Source organism: Ursus americanus, chromosome 25 (assembly GCF_024610735.1).
Source record: "Ursus americanus isolate L20-20 chromosome 25, mUrsAme1.1.p, whole genome shotgun sequence".
In the NCBI taxonomy this organism is placed as follows: Eukaryota; Metazoa; Chordata; class Mammalia; order Carnivora; family Ursidae; genus Ursus; species Ursus americanus.
This window is the reverse complement of record NC_142151.1, coordinates 3,403,573-3,421,260: the sequence shown is the minus strand read 5'-3', so window position 1 is coordinate 3,421,260 and position 17,688 is coordinate 3,403,573. Positions and strand designations below refer to the sequence as shown.

The 17,688-nt window shown below is 48.8% G+C and overlaps 1 protein-coding gene across 5 annotated transcripts; it reads right to left on the bottom strand.

Moving 5' to 3' along the window:
• Positions 1-9,849: 9,849 nt before the first annotated feature.
• Positions 9,850-17,207, bottom strand: FBXL14 (F-box and leucine rich repeat protein 14). Of its 5 annotated transcripts, XM_087855509.1 has the most exons (3): positions 16,270-17,207; positions 15,161-16,168; positions 9,850-10,104 (listed from the first exon to the last, which is right to left on the bottom strand). In XM_087855509.1, exons 2-3 carry the CDS (start codon positions 16,093-16,095, stop codon positions 10,041-10,043), a joined length of 999 nt encoding a protein of 332 aa, XP_087711635.1. In that variant the 5' UTR covers positions 16,096-16,168; positions 16,270-17,207; the 3' UTR covers positions 9,850-10,040. The 5 variants fall into 5 exon arrangements, with proteins under 5 accessions (XP_087711635.1, XP_045630780.1, XP_045630787.1 ...); XM_045774824.2 differs by having other exon boundaries at positions 9,851-10,104; positions 15,166-17,204; XM_045774831.2 differs by having other exon boundaries at positions 9,851-10,104; positions 15,208-17,204.
• Positions 17,208-17,688: the final 481 nt, after the last annotated feature.

The following is a 17,688-nucleotide window of genomic DNA, read 5'->3' as shown; positions in this document are numbered from 1 at the left end:
TCTGTCAAATAAATAAATGAAATCTTAAAAAAAAATTTTTTAATAATAAATAAAGTTTTCTGCAAGTTGGGCAGGAACTCTGGACTTCCTCCCTTCGCAGGGTCTTCTGGAGAGAAGGTCCCATCCTAAGCAAGCCGCTCAGCGGACGGTCGCCTTGCCTGTGGAGCCCGCGGGCATGTGTGTTTGTGTCCACACCGAGCTGCACACATGACAAACTGTACACAGTGCCTCAACACAGCCCAACAGGTGTTTTCTGTTTACATTTAACTAGCTTTAACAGCAGGAGGAAACCTTAAATACTTCCTTTCTTCTCACAAACCCTTTCTCTAATAAAACAAAATTACTGGAGATGAAGCAGAGAATAATTCAAGTAGTCATTTAAATCAAGGACCTGGTTTGGCTTGGCCTCCCTTGGAGACTTTTTAGCTTGTGCTAATAAAGGCCAGGCAGGCTAAGCTGACCTGAGCGGAAGGCCCAGAGGCTGGGGGGGAGGGGGCAGTGTAGGCCACTGGGGCTCCTGGAGCCCCTCACTCAGTATTTTTGTCCCAGTGAAATCAAGCTGAAACAGACATGGAGGGCAGTCTGGAGGAGGTGGGGGGGAGACCAGGAGGAGAGCAGTTCTGGTGTGGACTAGGATCAGGCGGCCACTCTCTGGGGAAGCTGGAAGGAATTTAGTGTCGTCTGTACACAAACCTCAGTGTGGCCTCCTTATCTGCCGCTGGCTGGTTCCTCCTGGACTGAGGACTCTGCAGAGCAGCAACCCCCAACTTACTTTTTTTCTTTTCTTTTTCCTAAAACGCACACGAGGCACACTCCCGTGGGCATACCAGATTACAGGCTGCGGCACAGATAAATCAGGCTGTGGGTTGGGAGCAGTTCCCAGTGAAACTCCACTTCGTTCTGTCCCACTCAAGAAAGCAGACCTCCGTACAAGCGAGGGTAAGATGTTGCTCTGTATCCTGAGCCCTGGGTGCAGGATTCCGGCCAATAGTAGCTGCCAAATAAATACTAAGTGAAAGACAGCCTTGAATCCACACTAATTTGTATTTTTGAAAAGTCATTCATAAATTCTAGCATTTTAACTATTAGTTAGCAATTAATCCCAATAAAGCAGCAGGATCTTGTGATTGTGAACGACTGTTACGTGGGTTGGTCAGAAGGAATATTTGTTAGCATTTTTATAGGCTCTTAAAGTGGTTTTAGCTCTATAACTGATAAAGCCAAGCACAAGCTTTATCAGTCCTGCCACTTGCCTGTCGGCACTATGTAGATAAACTCATAATAGTTCCCAGGGAGGAACTTTTTAAGAGATTCTTCAGCAGGAGACCAGGAGAGAGAGATTCTTAATGTTGCCTGATTAGCACAGACCCTTTGGGGGCTTAACGTAGGCTGGCAAAAGGTTAATTTCAAGATCATATACAAATCAAAGATAAGATTCTGTATCAGATCCAAAGCTGGGGCATTTGTCACCTCGCTGGTGTTGGCAACTCTGAAAGCTGGAGTTGGGTCCAGAAGGATACAGCCCACTCTGTCCCCTCATACATCTCAGGGGAGGGAAATGGCATTAGATGAGGGACCGATGAGTGACTTTGCCTTGTCATCCAAATGTTTTTATTCCAGATGATATTTTTAATAAGGATTTTTTTGAAATAAGGATTTATGTATCCCTTTAAAGAATGGCCTTAAATTGGCAGGCATACTTTAGTAAAAATAATACTTAAACTGTGGCGTAGAGATTGCCATCACCAGTCTGGATGATTCTGGGGAGTTCCACAGCTATTGGGAGGTACCGGGGCAGACAGAGCAGGGCAAGCAGGGGAAGCCAGGGTCAGGTGCACGGCGATCCCAGGCAGAGACTGTGGTTGCTGAGTGGAGACTGTTAGGCATAGAAGTGGTGATTTAGGGAGTTAGGGGAGCCAGATGATAAGTGTGCCCATAATAATGGAAAAGGAGTGAAGAGGAAGAGTTTCAGAAACATGAAGCAATACAACACAGGTGACCTGAGTAGGAGTCAAGTGTAGACTTCAGTTATTAAGAGTGTTGAGAGAAGGAGCTAGGGAAGACACTAGAGAAGGAAGGCTCCATTTCTCCCTGTAGGTTACCCTGCCTGGTGCAATCTGGAGAATATTTCCTCCCTTCTCCCTGGATTCAGGGGCACTTCCCAACAATTTTAGGAATGCCAGCTAGACACAATGAACTTTGGACCAATAACATTTCGACCTCAAGATATAATTTCCTTTTCTCTTTAGGCCTTAAACATAATTTTCTTTTCATTAATTTGAAAGCCCATACTTTATACTTCTTTTTTTTTTTAAGATTTTTTATTTATTTATTTGACAGAGAGAGAGACAGCCAGCGAGAGAGGGAACACAAGCAGGGGGAGTGGGAGAGGAAGAAGCAGGCTCCTAGCGGAGGAGCCCGACGTGGGGCTCGATCCCAGGTCCCTGGGATCACACCCTGAGCCGAAGGCACACACTTAACGACGGAGCCACTCAGGCGCCCCCCATACTTTGTACTTCTTACTTCTAATTATAGTAATCTTGTTTTTTGAGTGGAAAATGAAGAAAGTTGGTCTTAGGTTGGTTTTTACATACCTTTCTGATCTAATGAGAGTCTGAAAGATGTTTGCATCCCAATGTACTAAAATCTTCAACCGCCCTGAAAAATCTGAGACGCATTGTCATCACTGTTTTATCAAATTGTTGCTTTCAAATTGCTATTTTACTCTTCCCCAAACTGGTTTGGTAGGAAGAACGACTTCTAAAACAACTGATACTTTGTTCGATACAGTATGTTAAAAGAGTGGGGAAGTATAAGAATAATGATGAGTATTAAACTAATGTTGGGGCGCCTGGGGGGCTCAATCGGTTAAGCATCCAACTCTTGATTTTGGCTCAGGTCATGATCTCAGGATCCTGGGTTCGAGCCCCGCGCTGGGCTCTGCGCTGGGCATGGAGCCTGCTTAAGAGTCTCTCTCTGACCCTCCCCCCTCAAAAAACTTAAATAAATAAAATAAAACAAAATGAAATAATACTAATAAGCCAAGGAAAGAAGCAAACAGGCATTCTGGGTAATGATTCAGGAAGGGTATCTGGGAGAGGAAGCTTGGGAACAACTCACCTTGTAAGGCAGACCTAGCTCACGGTTTGCTCCTCGTTTAAAGAGTCAGGCCCCCTTAGACTCTTTAGAGTTAGTCCACTGTCCCCGCCGATGCCCTTGAATGTATCACTTCACCTTGCTGAACAAGTTCATCTTCATCTAAAGCAGGCTGAAGATTATTCACTCCTGGAGAAAGCTGTCACAACATTTTGATAACCAGCAGAAGTGATCCGGCAAGGCTGTCTGTTGTTATTTGGGGAGACGGGCCACCCTTACTTGCTGTCTTTAGGGACACTGGATGGGCCCCTCCTCCCGCAACACCCAGCAGAAGAAGCGCGAAGGGCCACGTAGAGTACCAGGATGGTGTTAGTATGAAGTGTTAAATGTGATGTAGCCAGCGTAACAATTGTGCTTTTATCCATCTGGTTCTCACTTGCTTAAGGTTTTTCTGCAGGAAAACTGAAAAATCAGTAAGGCAAAATACATCAAGAAGGCATTTATACTGACAAAAGCAGACCAGAGTTGGTTTTTTTGTGGTGGTGTTTTGTTTTTGTTTTTGTTTTTGACCAAAGGTATTTTAGGGACTTTGAAGAAAGGACCTGAAAATTATTACTCAGCCTGGCGCTTATTTTGCAATATGTGCTGACTTCTAACTTTCAAAGCTGAACAGCCTAATCCTTGATCATCCCAGAATGAGTTTAGGAATTTGTAATCATTTCCTTTTTACTGGGTATTTGCATACATCACTAACCAGCTCAGTTGAGAAAGAGGAGCAGTCCCTCTGCTGAAACAGAGTGATGAGAATTTAGGGCCAACCTGAAATGTTCATTTATCAATTAGTCCTTAATGAGCATTTGTATAAATGACTATGCAGAGAAGAAACTCCCTTCCATAGCATACACTTTCAAAGAGGCTAATAAGAATGGTTAGGGTTTTATATTTTTATCCATGGTTTGCATTAGGGCTCTGTGTTGAGGGGAAGGGTCAATGTATATAAATAAGAAGAAGGATATCTGGCAAGATTGGGAACATGACCTCTTGCCCTCCAAAGCCTGGGAAGCCCTAGTGAATGCTCCCAATCTAAGGAGTGTATGGACACGGTGTGAACTCTCCCCTCTGCATACAGAGTGGGGGTTAGAGGTTAATGAATGAGTGCTCTCCTCACACACGAGATCCTGTTCGATAGTGGTTTTATAAATAAGGGCTTAAATGAGGTCAGAATAGGACCTGCATATCGCTTCCAAACTCTCTAAATCTTTTTGAAGTGATGGCGTTCAGAGATGACACCCTTCCACCAGGGAAGGGAGACGTGAAGCTCTCGTGCTTGGGCAACTGGACGCTGCTACTGGTTCAATATGTCTAAAAGCAGGACCAAATGGAAAACAAAGCGGGGGTGGGGGGGTCCTTGCTGCCCCCTATTCTTCTCTAGTAATCCCTTAAAAAATAATTGCAGACCCAAACCTCTGGCCTCCAGCACATTTTCCACTTGATTAGAGGCCTTTGTGAGGTAGGGAAAGGGACCTGCAGCCTTGTACATTGTGCTAAGGCCTGAAATGTCCAGCTGGGATTTTTTTCCATCAAAAGGGGATTTTAGTAAAACCATTATCAGGGGCTTAAGAAGAAAAGCTGTTGAGCTGCAAGTGAGGGGGGATTAGCATTAGCAGGCTTGTTTTGGGCAACTGGTGGAAGGGTGGGAAGGTGTTTGCAGCCCTGCACACAAGTGCTCTAGTTTCGCTGCAAGTTCCTGGCAGGTGCAGAGGCAGGAATGAGTAGGGGAGTGGGAGCTCAGGGCTTGGGAATGATACATGGGGGGCTTCCCCTCTGGGGATCAAGTGCAAGGCACCCCCAATCCAGGAGGATTGCAAGAGAATGCAGGAACCCTGCCAGATGCTGTGTCAGAGGCTGGAGCCGGGCTTCCTTACAGGCCGTGTACATCCCTGTCACCTGGCACACACCCCACCCCCACCCCCACCGCTCTCGGTGTCCCTCTGCACTGTCGGAACTCGAGGAACCGGGACGTGGCTGTGCTGGATTAACTTGGATGTCTGTGTGGACACCTTTACTTTTGTGTGGCCGGGACTGAGGGCACGTTAGGAAAGCAGCAACCATGGCGGCCCGGTGGGCAGATCGGTTGTCAGTCTGGGTGGGCTGGCGAGATCTGCCCTGGGAGCCCTCTACAAGCAGGCTTTCGGGGGGTTCTCTAAAAGCATCTTCTGGGGATCACTAGAGCTGTGGGCTACACCTTCTTTGCCCAAAGAGTCCAGAAGCCTGAGCCAAGTGGAGCTGGTGGGCAGTGGCCACTGGAGCCAGCTGCTGCCTGAAGGGCCTGTGTGAGGGATGTCACCCCACAGCGGCCCTGGAAACGCCTGTTTTCTGTGTCTCCCTGGGTGCACTGTCGTCCTAGCTTGTTTTCCCTGTGCAACCAGGACGGTGGCTGGAACGTACAGTTCGTCCTGCCTGCTGGAAGCACGCAGCGGGGGCGTGCAGCGGGACCGTGCAGCAGGAACATACAGGGGAGCGTGCGGGGGAGGTGGGGCGTGCAGGGGGAGCGTGCAGCGGGGGCGTGCAGGGCAGCATGCGGCGGGGGCGTGCAAGGGGACCGTGCAGCGGGACCGTGCAGCAGGAGCATACAGGGGAGCGTGCGGGGGAGGTGGGGTGTGCAGGGGGAGCGTGCAGCGGGGGCGTGCAGCAGGAGACTAGGATGGCTGTGGGGGATGCGCAGCAAACAGCTACCTGTCTGAGCAGGACAGGGTCACGCACTCGGTGCTGTCACCTTCCATCACGTCCTCAGTCACACCGCAGGCCAGCGTGGTGGCCTGTGAGTTGTAAGTTTTGTCTCAAGTCAGACGCCAACAACCAAAGCAAGAGGCCTGTCTTCTTGGAGACGTGCTGGTTCAGGAGAGCTGCTCCTGGAGGCCGCCGATCGGTCCTTCTAACCGCCATCTGTAGGAGCCGCTGGTCGTTAAACAGGTCATGCTTTCCCTCAGTGTCAGGTCATCTGCCTTGACCGTTCTGAGCCCTCAGCCTGCCCCGTGTCTTCTCCTCCTCGGCTCCGTGTGCGGGGATACAGGCTCTCTATTCCGGCTGCTGCGACCTCTTTTCCTCACTTGGGTTGCCGCCCCTGAATCTGGATTGGGTCTGGTCACTCACAGTGGCATCTTGGAGCTACGATGCCCATAAAGCTGCCTGGGAAGATTTTCTGCGTTCGTAAGACCTTCCTGAATGGTGCCGGGAACGGTACTTTGCTTCCTGGATGGGCCCCGAGTTCCAGAAGGTTTTCCTTTCTTTTGTCTCATTCTCTAACCAATGACCTCTGTATGACTGAGCTAATAAAGCTGTGCCCTGTCCGGTGACGACTGCGTGGTAGCAGTAGCCATAGGGGACATCCGCCTTTCACGTTCCACATGTGTATCCCGCGCCTGCGCCAACCTCAGATCCAGGCGTGGATTCCCTGAGGCCAGACTGTTGAGCACCAGAGGGCAAGACCCCGAGGCCTGGCCTCGCAGCCCTCAGCCTGCCCTTATTGTGTCATTTTATGGAATCTGGCCAAGTTGGCTTAGAAGTTCTTCCTCTTTAATTTCTCCCTTTTCCTAATGTCTGTTTTCCTTAGGAGGAATTTAGACATGTCAGTGACTTTACTTCTCTATCAGGCTCTTAAACATCTTCAATTTCAAAGACTCCTTTAGATTTTATGAAGATGTCTTCATCTGGGCAATAAAGATGCTCATTTTATAATAAAAATAGGTACTCCTAAAATTTTTTAAATATTTTTGTTTTTCCCGAAATGCGCTCTAGAATTTTTCATTACAGATGATATGCTTTCTATTTTTTTGCAATAAGAAAAGCCTGAACCTTTATTCTTGCTGTTCAAATTATCTTCGTGTAGGATTGTAAAATTTCACCCCATTTGTTCTCCCAAACTTCCCAAATATGGCAATGTAACAGGATTTGTACGAGATGGTCTTTAAGAAAAATTAGAAATTGATGCTTGATTCCCACAGCCTCCAAAAGCAAAGCCCTCACAGTGAGCTAAATCAGGGAACCTTTATGAGGTCACATCTGTTACCTTGCACCTGGGCTCCTTCGAATAGCTTCTCTGCTGTTTTAAAATTCAATTTCATCTTTTTGGCAACATGAGATTCCTCCTTTGTCAACTCTCAGACCCTGGGGAAATTCTTTGGGTCGGGGAAGGTGGTGTGGGAGGTGACCAGAGGGCATTTGTCTGAGGGGAGGCGGTCTGGGCGCCCCACTAGAAATAGCCTCCAATTCGTAGACAATGCTGCCGCCTGCTGACAAAACACAGGGCTTGCAGACTTCGTGGATAAATAAATTTCATCTTTCCACTTTCCTTCTTCCACATTGGAAAATAAATATCCCCTCGTTTGCATTAGCCATACTTTCTTGTTCTGCCTTATAGTGGATCTTAAAATCATCTTAGTAAGCTTGGGGGAAAGAAAAACACAAGGTTGGACTCCCAGCTAGACCTGATTCATAGCTGCATCACAGTGGGGAAGGTCAGTCTTGTGTGAGTGGGAAATGTTTGTTGTTTTTGGTTTTTGTGGGGATGGGAAAGGTCAAGGAATGATCTAGAAGGAGTCAAAATTGATTTTCCACCCCTGCTTTTCAATACAGGATAGTGCTTGACTTCTGTCTCCTAACTTGCATATACACATTTTTCTTTCTTTTCTAAGTTTTATTTAAGTAATCCCTACACCCAACATGGAGCTCGAACTCACGACCCTGAGATCAAAAGTTGCATGCTCTTCCTGCTGAGCCAGCCAGGTGCCCCTACATGATTTTATTTCTAAAGTAAGCAACAATGAGGCTCTTACTCAAGTGAATTTCTGCAGTTCCTCTTGTGATTCCACTGAAATTTAGACCCTTGTGTGTGGGAAAAAGATAGGGCAGCTGTCTTCCTTTGGACCACGCTGTTCTGACTGCCGCAGTTGACTCTGAGCACAATGGGAGAGCATCTGGCTCAAGTGCACAGACGTCAGTGAGGACTGGAAGAGCCAGTCATCCATCGATTCCAGACTCAGAGAATGTGGAGACCTTCCCTGCTTCCTACAACCGCAAACTCTGAGCCTGATAGAGCTTCGGAGATCGGAGACGCTGGCCATACCGTCTTCACAGATTCCTGAAACTCACTAAATTGTATGCATGTGAAATGACGTAGAAGAGCTAGAAATTGTCACTTTTTGTCTTTTCCATATTGTTCGCTTAGGACACACCTACCGGTCTTTTTTTTTTTTTTTTTTTTTGGTTCACAGCAGTGAGCTTTTGAGCTATGAAGCTAAGGTTGGAAACAGTCACAATGGCAGTACAAAGCAGGTGTCTTCCATCTCAGAACATTAAGAATCTGAGGGGCTTAACTGTTGCGATTCCTCCCTTATTTTATCCATCTGTCCAATTTTAGCCTCGGTGATTTTACTAAAGATTCTAGGAGTATTATGACTAATTTTTATGGTTCCTCCCTATTTAGAGACGATTTCTCAAAAAGCAAAACGGTAGCAGGTAGCTATTCCTACACAAATGTGTACATAGAAATGCCAGCTTAAGGGTAAGGATCTCCTAAGGAGAAATATTATTTCCATATTCATTTCAGATGAGGAAAACAGTTCTTTCCAAGCCATGTTGAGTTATCCTGTGCTATTTATAAGAAGTTCATCTGGTCTCCAAGAGTGGTTTTCCCACAGTCCAGTTCCAGGGACTTGCATCCACGATAGGAGCAGTAACTATTGAACAGACAGCTGGGGCCTGGGCCCCATCCTTCTGGAGTGTGGATTACATAAACTCAGGAGTAATAAACACTAACAGCGTGCCTGATATTAACAAATTAGACCCTTGTACTCTTTCTGGACAAGAGGGATTTTTGTAACTAAAACATCTGTTAAGTCAAGCCTTTTTACCTTTGAATGGAGAGGTGATCCTGCAACTCGATTCTGCTTGAGGAGGTTTGGGTGACAGACATTTGCAGTGCGCTGAACACCGTAGGTCCTTAGCTTCGAGACTGCTGCAAGCACAGACTTACAGCATCCGTGCTTTGCGTCACTATTTGTGACAAAGCAGTGCTTGGGAAACTTGCTCAAGTCCTCTGAGGACAGCAGGTGATAGGTTTGACACTGCTGGCTGCTTCCGTACCCTATAGCCCATTTACAAAACTGCTTCTTGAATAATCCTATACATATGCTTGCAAAACATATCTAAGTTTACATAAAGTGATGCATATTAAGTAGCAGTAGTAACTTTCAGCACTTGGGTTTTGTTTTGTTTTTTTCTACTCCCAGTGAAAATAGGCTCTCGTTTAGCTAAACCTTTCTGAAGCCAAGGGGTCAGGGTGGTGTTTTGCAGTGTCTCGGGGGAAGATCAGAGAGCTACCTGCGTGTTTATCCCCCTCTGATGTGGTCATGAAAGTCTGAAGCAGTCCTCATTCTGATATGTGCTCCTCACATCACCGAGGCAAAAGCCTCTTTCCCCATTTACAAAATTAAATGTACAACATCAACCAGATTTGTGAAAACAAACATTGTGAGACAGAAATTGAACACTACGTCATGACTCAGTTCTTCCAGCAGATTGCGTTTGCGTCCCTAACACGGTCTCACCCGGGTTTCTTTGAGGCTGCAGAAGGACCTCGTTCTTCTCTTCTTTGTAACAGACACTATTTTCCACCACCACAAATAAAAACGAGCTTACAAGGATATGTGACATTTGTCCTTTAAACAATTAAAACCGAAGAGTAATGAGAGAATAAAAACGTAAGACTTCTTTTTTTTTTTTAAGAAAATAACGTGCACTTTTCTGGTTAACAAACAGCAAGCAGAGGAACTCCACTTCTGTTTTGTTTTATTTGCAGGGCTGTTGAGCACAGCCCACGCTAGTGCTGCACAGCTCGGATCTCAAGCTTACTTTCTCTGGCACCTTAACTGGAAGACTTGACTTTACATGGTACCAAATGTTCTGGGTTGGTACAGGCAGCTCCACCCGGCAAAGTCAGAGCAATCCCTGGAAAAGAGGAAAAGACTGGAACTGATCATTTGTGGACATTTAAATGTACTCACTGTCTAGAAACGATTCGTTTTCTCTCCAAGCCCTAAGAGTACATGCTTTTATTCTAGCTGTGCACTTACCTTTGCTAAGTTCTAAATTATTAATAGTTGCCAGTGATCCAAATAGGAGTGCCTTATCTGTTTGATACCATTCACTTAGCAAAATACTTTAACTTGCTACATCACATTTGAACAAAAAGTGAGAAAGGTGGCCTAAGCATAGGCCTGGTTCTGAACATAGCTTTCTGGTGTCCGATTCTGTGCTCCGCAATAGGTCATCAGAAGGCCTCACCCCTGCCTCCCCAGGGGTCCCGCGGGGCACAAAATTTAGGTGTTGCCCTCTGCTAAATGGATAGAATGACCTGGAAAGGGAGTGAGGTGAGCTGCAGGGAAGAGAAGGGCAACAGAGAGGACGAGCAGCGTGTGACTTACTGGAGCCCCCTCTCCAGCAGGGCGGCGGAAGCAGAGGCCAGGGGACCCCCTCGCAGGGGACTGGCAAGAGACCGTTGTCAGAAGCTGCTTGAGGCCTCCGTTTTGTTTTACAAATCCGATCTTTTAATCAAGATGTGCTTGTTCTTTGGAAACACAGTGGTCCCTGGGGGCCACTACCTTTCCCTTCTGAGAACTCGAGTTCACATTTCCTAAGTCAGAAGTGAAAAAGGTTTTGCTTATTCCAAGACCAGCACGTCTCTAGTAAGCACAGCAGGAAAGCACCAGGACTTAGGGGGGAGGCCATGCTTCAACTTCAATTTACACATCAAGTGTCCTTTCTTCAGAGAAAGTTCTTACCTTTAAAAGGAAACTCCAATAAAAAGAAACATTTGCTTTTTCAGATCTTTGTTGTTGATTTGAATCATGAAAGAGTATGATTAATTTGAATTTTCTTAACTATTTAAAGACATACTGTAAGTTAGGCAAGCATCCCTATCCCTGTTGCCAAATGTAGGGTACATGGGGCGGGCCCTCCCCTGCCTTAGGCCTGAGGAATCCCACTGGAGGGAGTCCACAGCAGGGAGACTCAGCCAGCACCGGCCAGCACTTCTGGCCGGAGGCCTGTCAGGGTCCTGAGGGGACTGCAGAAACTGAACCCCACTGTGGCATTTACCATCTTTTCCAGACAGGCTTTAAGGGCTACCGCCCAAAGAAAGGTATACAGAGCCCTTCCCCCCCCCCCCACCCAAACCGTTTCCATGAGGTTTATTACTTCTAGGTGATAAAGTTTACACTAAGCTCCCATTTTGGTTTTTCACTTCTGAAGTTGCAGCAAATACCCGAACCAGGTTTTTTCCTGCTATTCTAAAAACTGCCCTGAAGTGCCGTTTAACTTCTGTAGCACCCGCCAAATATTATCATTTTCTTTAGTGCTTTTAGTCTTTAAAAGCTTTTCTTTCCATTCCAGTAGGTATGGTGGAGACTGGATCCACCCATATTCCTTTAAGTGGTGCCCTGCGGCCTGTGCTTGTCCACATGCTGCTCAGACAGCTACCACTCATTTCTGTGAGGTCACCTCACTGGAACTCAAGGTATGATCAGTAACTGAACCTTCTCAGAGTACAGAAGGGAGCTGGACTTTGGAGCTGGCCCTGGTGTGCGTCCTGGTTTCCCTCCGTTAGTGGCTGGCTGGCTTCAGGAGAGTACTGCCAATCAGGATACCTGTTTCAACAGGTTGCTTTGAGGACTGAGAGGAGAAATTCACAGGTACCGTGCAAAGCACACCCCAGGTTCTCAACACATATTCATTTCTTTCCATCCACAAAGGTTGAGAGATAAACAGTTAACCTTGGCTGATGAAAGTAAATGGTTTATTCATCGTTTCCAGAGACACTCCAGATAATATTCTTAAGTATACCCAGTTCAGGATGAGGACAGTAGGCCCGTGATCTTAACTTTCAAACATTAATTTATCGACCTTTAGTCAAGCTTATTAATTTAGCCTTCCAAGTAAAAAACAAAACCAAACAGAAAAGTGGAAACCCCTTCCCGTTAGTTGGTAGGATTATTTTGTGTATTAAAATGAAGAATGTGAGCACAGAGGTTAAGACTTAGGAGTGCTCAGATTTTATTGACTGAATCCGTACAGTCATGCAGTCTTTTGGAGGAAGAAAAACAGTCCAAGAACTTACAGCTTGTGGAACCTTCATGCGGTATAGTGCCAAATGCTAAATTAGAAAGCTGACCCTAATTCCAAGTCCCGACTTCTTACTACGGTTCACACATTTTTTTTTTCCAGGCAATAAGCACTGTAACCTAAAAGGGAAGAAAGAGATCCACACCTTCCCCAAAGAAAAGGAAGATGGATCTAGTGTCAGGCTCAATTAGACCCAATTGTGCTGGCTCTCCAAAAAGGAACAATGCAGCTTTTGTGATATGCTCCAGCAGAAAGCTTGGAAATTTTACAAAACAATCTTACCCCAAGAAAACTTGGGTTCTAGCTCTTCCTGGAAAGAGGTGTCTTTGCAGGAAAGTTTTTACCGCTCTTATTAGCTCTCGCTGGGTATCTGTAATTTTTTTTTTGGTTAAAAAAAAATCTCAGAAACAACTAAGACCTATGTGAAACCAGGAATGTGAATTACTCCACTGTTTTGAGTACTTATAGCCTGCCACTTCCGCAGCCAGCCACAGGGGTGTCGATTAGTTAGTTATTGTCTACCAGAGGGAACTCCGCTAGAATTGTTGGTATTCATTTATCTGCCCCGAATTCAGCCTAAGAGCCCTCACCACAGTGGATCCGAGTGGCGAGCTTCAGCACTGGAAGTGCTTAAAATGCAAATGTGCAAGAACTCCTGGCCAACCTCCCCATCCCCCAGGAAAGTGCTTAAATACAGCGGGGCCTGGAGGAGAATGTTAAAAAGAGGGGCCGAACTGCCTTCCTCCTTTCCACCAGGACCCTCACTCACACTGTGAGATTCAGCACGCATGACTGAGCAAGTGAGCGAGCAGGCAAGGACAGCGCTCTTTTAACTTTCCTGAACAATGGCTTCAGTTCCCTCCACCCTTCACCATTTCACATCCTCCCCACACCCACTCAAAGTGGAAGAAACCCGTCTTTTCTTCCCCACTTCCACATCTCATGACCCATTTTTCAACAGGACCCCTGGATCTCATTTCCACCCTGGGGAAACTGTGACTCTTACAGATCTAGTTTTTTAAAAAGTTCCATTTTGTTCGGTTTCTTTCAATTTCCATGTTGTTGACAGTTTAAGACCAAAAATTATATAAATCTCCAGTCCAGTCACATTTCTAGCAACAAAACATTTAGATGTCAGTAGTAAACCTTATACAGAATAAATTTATAACCATGAGCTTAACTCACACCACACAGGATGCACCGAACTCTATACCTTATCTCCTCTTAGAGTAACAAACAGCACCTCCTACTTTGGCGTGCACCCAAACACACACTGCCTTCAAAATAATTCACAGATACAAGGTTTTTTGTTTTTGTTTTGTTTTTTTTTTCAAAAACATACTTCATATTTCCTCTTTTATTATATAAATATCAGTTTAACCTTTTACTGTAAGAATATAAACGTTTTAAGAGGATCTTTGTTATTATTTATACAAATTCACAAACAGTACAATTAATTGATAAAGGTCTCTGGGTTTCTTTAACTCCATGGTCTTGCATGTTGCTGTGGAGGATTCTAAAAAAATAAACAAAAACTCCAACAAAAATATACATCCTACTCAAAAGCGATTTTTTTTAAAGCCACAAGTCCCAACCCCCACCAAAATAAAGAAAGCCATCTATTCCTCCATTTAAAAACAGATTTTTGTAAAACCCACAAACTCCCATTTTATTAACAGAACAGAGATAAGACATGAGTTTCAGTCTCCTCCCCTTCACGTTACAGCCCCAGGGGCTCCGTAGGCCAACTCTGCTCCTCTGCTTCCAACAGGAAGCCTCACCGTGTGACCTTTTTGTGGGGAAACTAGGAAGAGGGTGAGGGTAGGGCAGAATTTGCATATATAATAATCATTTTCAAGACACAATCTGCATCTCAAACAAACAGAAGTTCAACTCTCATTTCTTCCACACATTTGTGCTATAAATTAAGTCAAGATTTACGAACCCCGTTGGGCCCCCAAGTCCCAATGGGCAAGGAGAAAAAATTATAGCCAGAATGTGGAAGTGGGACACACTGGATGGATGGGGTTTGGGAAGAAGCCAAAACAAAAAAGACGTACAAACCCAATGGGCATCTTTCCAGTCTAGGCACAAAAATGTTTCAGTCTCAAAATATCTCTCTTGTAGAATTCCAGGGCTTCAGAGAAAAAAGTAAACTAAAACGAGGTAGCCAGACATATATATATGTATATATATATAATTTATATATATATAATATATAGACTATATTCAGCAGAAAAAAAAAAAGGACCGTGATTTCAAATTTCTTCAAAAAATAAAAACACGAAAAAAAAAAGACAATGAAAAGGAAATGAGCGTGGACAGCAGAGCGCTGTAGGAGAAGTGATGAGAAGAGCCTGGGCCTGGTTACGAAGCGGAAGGCAGGGTGAAAAGACCGTGGTAGTTGGGTTTGCTCTTTATACAAAATAAAAACCAGATCACAGTACTCAAATGAAAGCTTAAGTGAAGGCAGGCATTTTCCTCAACTCCCCAGGGTTTTAAGGACTAGTCACTCCCCACCCCCTCCCCCATTTCCAAATGTAAAGCAGTGGGGATACAGTAGCTCAAACAGTCCTCCATCCCCCTGCAGAGAGGAGTGGGTGGGTAAGTAGCTGAATCCATCTCTCCATCGTCAGGGGAAATAAGAGAGGGGAGCAAGGGAGGGGCAGCAGAGGAACCCCAGATGCAATGGGAATGGGCGTGTAGTGGGCCGAGGTGCAGGAGGAGGGAGAAAATGAGCTGAGGCTTCGTGTCACTGCCCCCATCTCATCTGCTACAATGATCTATGTGTAAGTGTGCATGTCGAGCGAGGGGGGCGGGGGTTGTGGTGGGGACCGGAGGATGAACAGGGCGGGACAAGGGGAGCAGGTGCTGCTGCCCTCACCTGACCTTCTCACTGTCCGTCATCTGCCAGAGTCCCAGGTTGAGTACCTTGAGGCAGGGCAGCTGCGTGATGCGCTCCAGGCCGCGCTTGGTGATGCGGGTACAGCCGTACAGGTCTATGCCAGTGAGCTGGCTCAGGTGCTCCGCGATCAGCTCCAGGCCCTTGTCTGTGATGCGCACACACTGGCCGATGTTGAGCGTGCGCAGCCCGTGCATCTGCCGCACCATGCGGTTAATGCCATCATCGCTGATGTGGCAGGAGCAGAGGGACAGGGACTTGAGGCCGTCCAGGCCCTGGGCTATGTAGGCCAGGCTCTGGTCCCCCACCTTGTCACAGAACGACACATCCAGTCCTGAGAGGCGCAGGCTGCCCATAGCCAGATGCATGATGCCCGTGTCACTGATGTTATCGCAGGAGCGCAGGTTAAGGCTGCGTAGGCTGCCCATGTGCGACAGGTGCAGGAGGCCCGCGTCCGAGATGCCCCCGCAGAAGCTGAGGTTGAGGAGCCTCAGGCCCGTCAGCCCGCGGGAGATGTGCTTTAGAGAAAGGTCAGTGAGCTTCTGGCAGTCCTGCAGCGTGAGCTGCTCCAGGCCCAGGCAGCCCTCGGCCGCGCTGCGCGTCATGCCGGCCAGGTGCCCGATGCCCACGTCCGAGAGGTGGCGGCAGCTGCGGAGATTAAGGCTCTTGAGGCGCTGCAGGCCCCAGGCGATGAGCAGGAGGCCGGTGTTGGTGATGTTGCTGCAACCCCCCAGCTCCAGCACCTCCAGGCCCTTGAGGTACTGGGCTATGCGGCCCAGGCTGCTGTCGGTGATCTGCTTGCAGAGGCTCAGGTTGAGGGCACGCAGGGAGCCAATCTCCTGCACAAACGCGTGGCCCAGCCCGTTGTCAGTGAGGTTGTAGCAGCCGCTTAGGTTGAGGCTCTCGATGTTGGCCATGCCCTGGATCACGTAGCTGAGGCTGCGGCGGAGGCTCAGGATCTGCACACGGCGGATACCCCGGGCCTGCAGGCTGGGGAACAGCGACGGGTTGGCCCGGCGCAGGTGCAGCTTGGCCTCCACCCCCCGCCACACCGACTTGTGGTAGGCAGCGTCCCGCCAGGCCGTGCACACCTGCGCCGCGCGCCCCTTATCCCGGACGTCCAGGTAGCCGAAGATCATGGCCAGCAGCTCGGGAAACAAGCACGAGATGTGGGTCTCCATCTTCCTCCTCCCCCCTCCGCGGCGCCGGGGGGAGGAGGCGCGGGCCCCGCCGCTCCTGTCCCGAGAGGCGACAAGAGCGGTTCGCCCCGGCCGCTGCCGCCGCCGCCTCGGGCCCAACGGACGGCCCCTCCCCGCCTTCCGGCTCCGGCCGCCGCCGCCGCTCCTCCTCCTGGTCCGTCCGTCCTTCCTTCCTTCCTGCCGGCTTCGCCTCCCTTCCCTTCCCTCCCCCCGCCCCGGGCTCCGCTCGGTCCTCACATCCCGGGCGGGGAAGGCGCCCTCTCACTCACTCCCGAGCCCGGCCGGGCCGCCGCCTCCGCCGCCTCCGCCGCCTCGGGTCTAACCACGCCGCGCTCGGGCCGCGCCGCTCCGCCCGCGCCGCCCGCTCCGCCGCCGCTCCCACGCCCCCTGCCGCATCCTCTGCCTCCTGCCACTGCCGCCGCCGGCCGCCGACGCTGCTGCTCCGGGCCGGCGGGCCGGCCGGGAGGCCCCGGGGGCTGCGAGCACGGGCTCCGGGCGCCGAGGAGGCTTCCTGCTGCCTTTGTCTCTCGCCCGCTTTTCAAACCTCCCAGCCCGGGCCGCCCGCACTCCGCCGCCCAGGCGGGGGGACCTGGAGGCCAATCCGGGCCACCGGGCGCACGTTCCTTCTCCCCCCGCCGTCCGCGGCCAGTTGGAAGCTGCCGGCCCGGGCACGGAGGACGCCGCGGCCGGCGCGGCCGGAGCGCGGCTCGGCGCCGGGCCCGGGGCGAGCAGGCGGGCCGCGCGTTTGGTAAAGTCCGGGCCGGACCCCTCTGCCCGACTGCTCCTTCGCGCGTCCCCTCCCGCCGCGCTCCCCCCGCGCGCGCCCGCGCAATGGTACGAGCCTGCGCTGCCGGAACTGTCGGAGCCGTTACCCTGGAAACCGAGTTCTTCCTAGTCTGGGCGCCCCGATTTTTAACCCTGTAGGCGCCATTTGAGAGCAGCTGTCAGCCAGGCTCTTCCCCACCCTTCTCCTTTTCACCCCGGAGCCCGCTATTGAGCCATTCCCTTTCTGGGCCACGCCCCAACCCCATTCCTTCTCTTTTTCTTTGCTGCTGACGTCTGCGCAGTCGTTTCCCATAGTTTACCCCTACCGTTCCTGACCCTTCCTTTACACCCTTCTCCCTTTATTATCCCTGCAAGACCCTCCTCCCAGTGGTAGTACTCAATAATCATCACTCCAACTCTCCTTCTTTTTTTTTTTTACTGTTCCCAATGTCCCTTAACACGTCCCTGTTAAAACACCCCCAGTCCTCCCGAACGGAGCTGCTTCCTACGATTCCTTCCCGTCTTGTGCCTCAAATTACGGAGAAA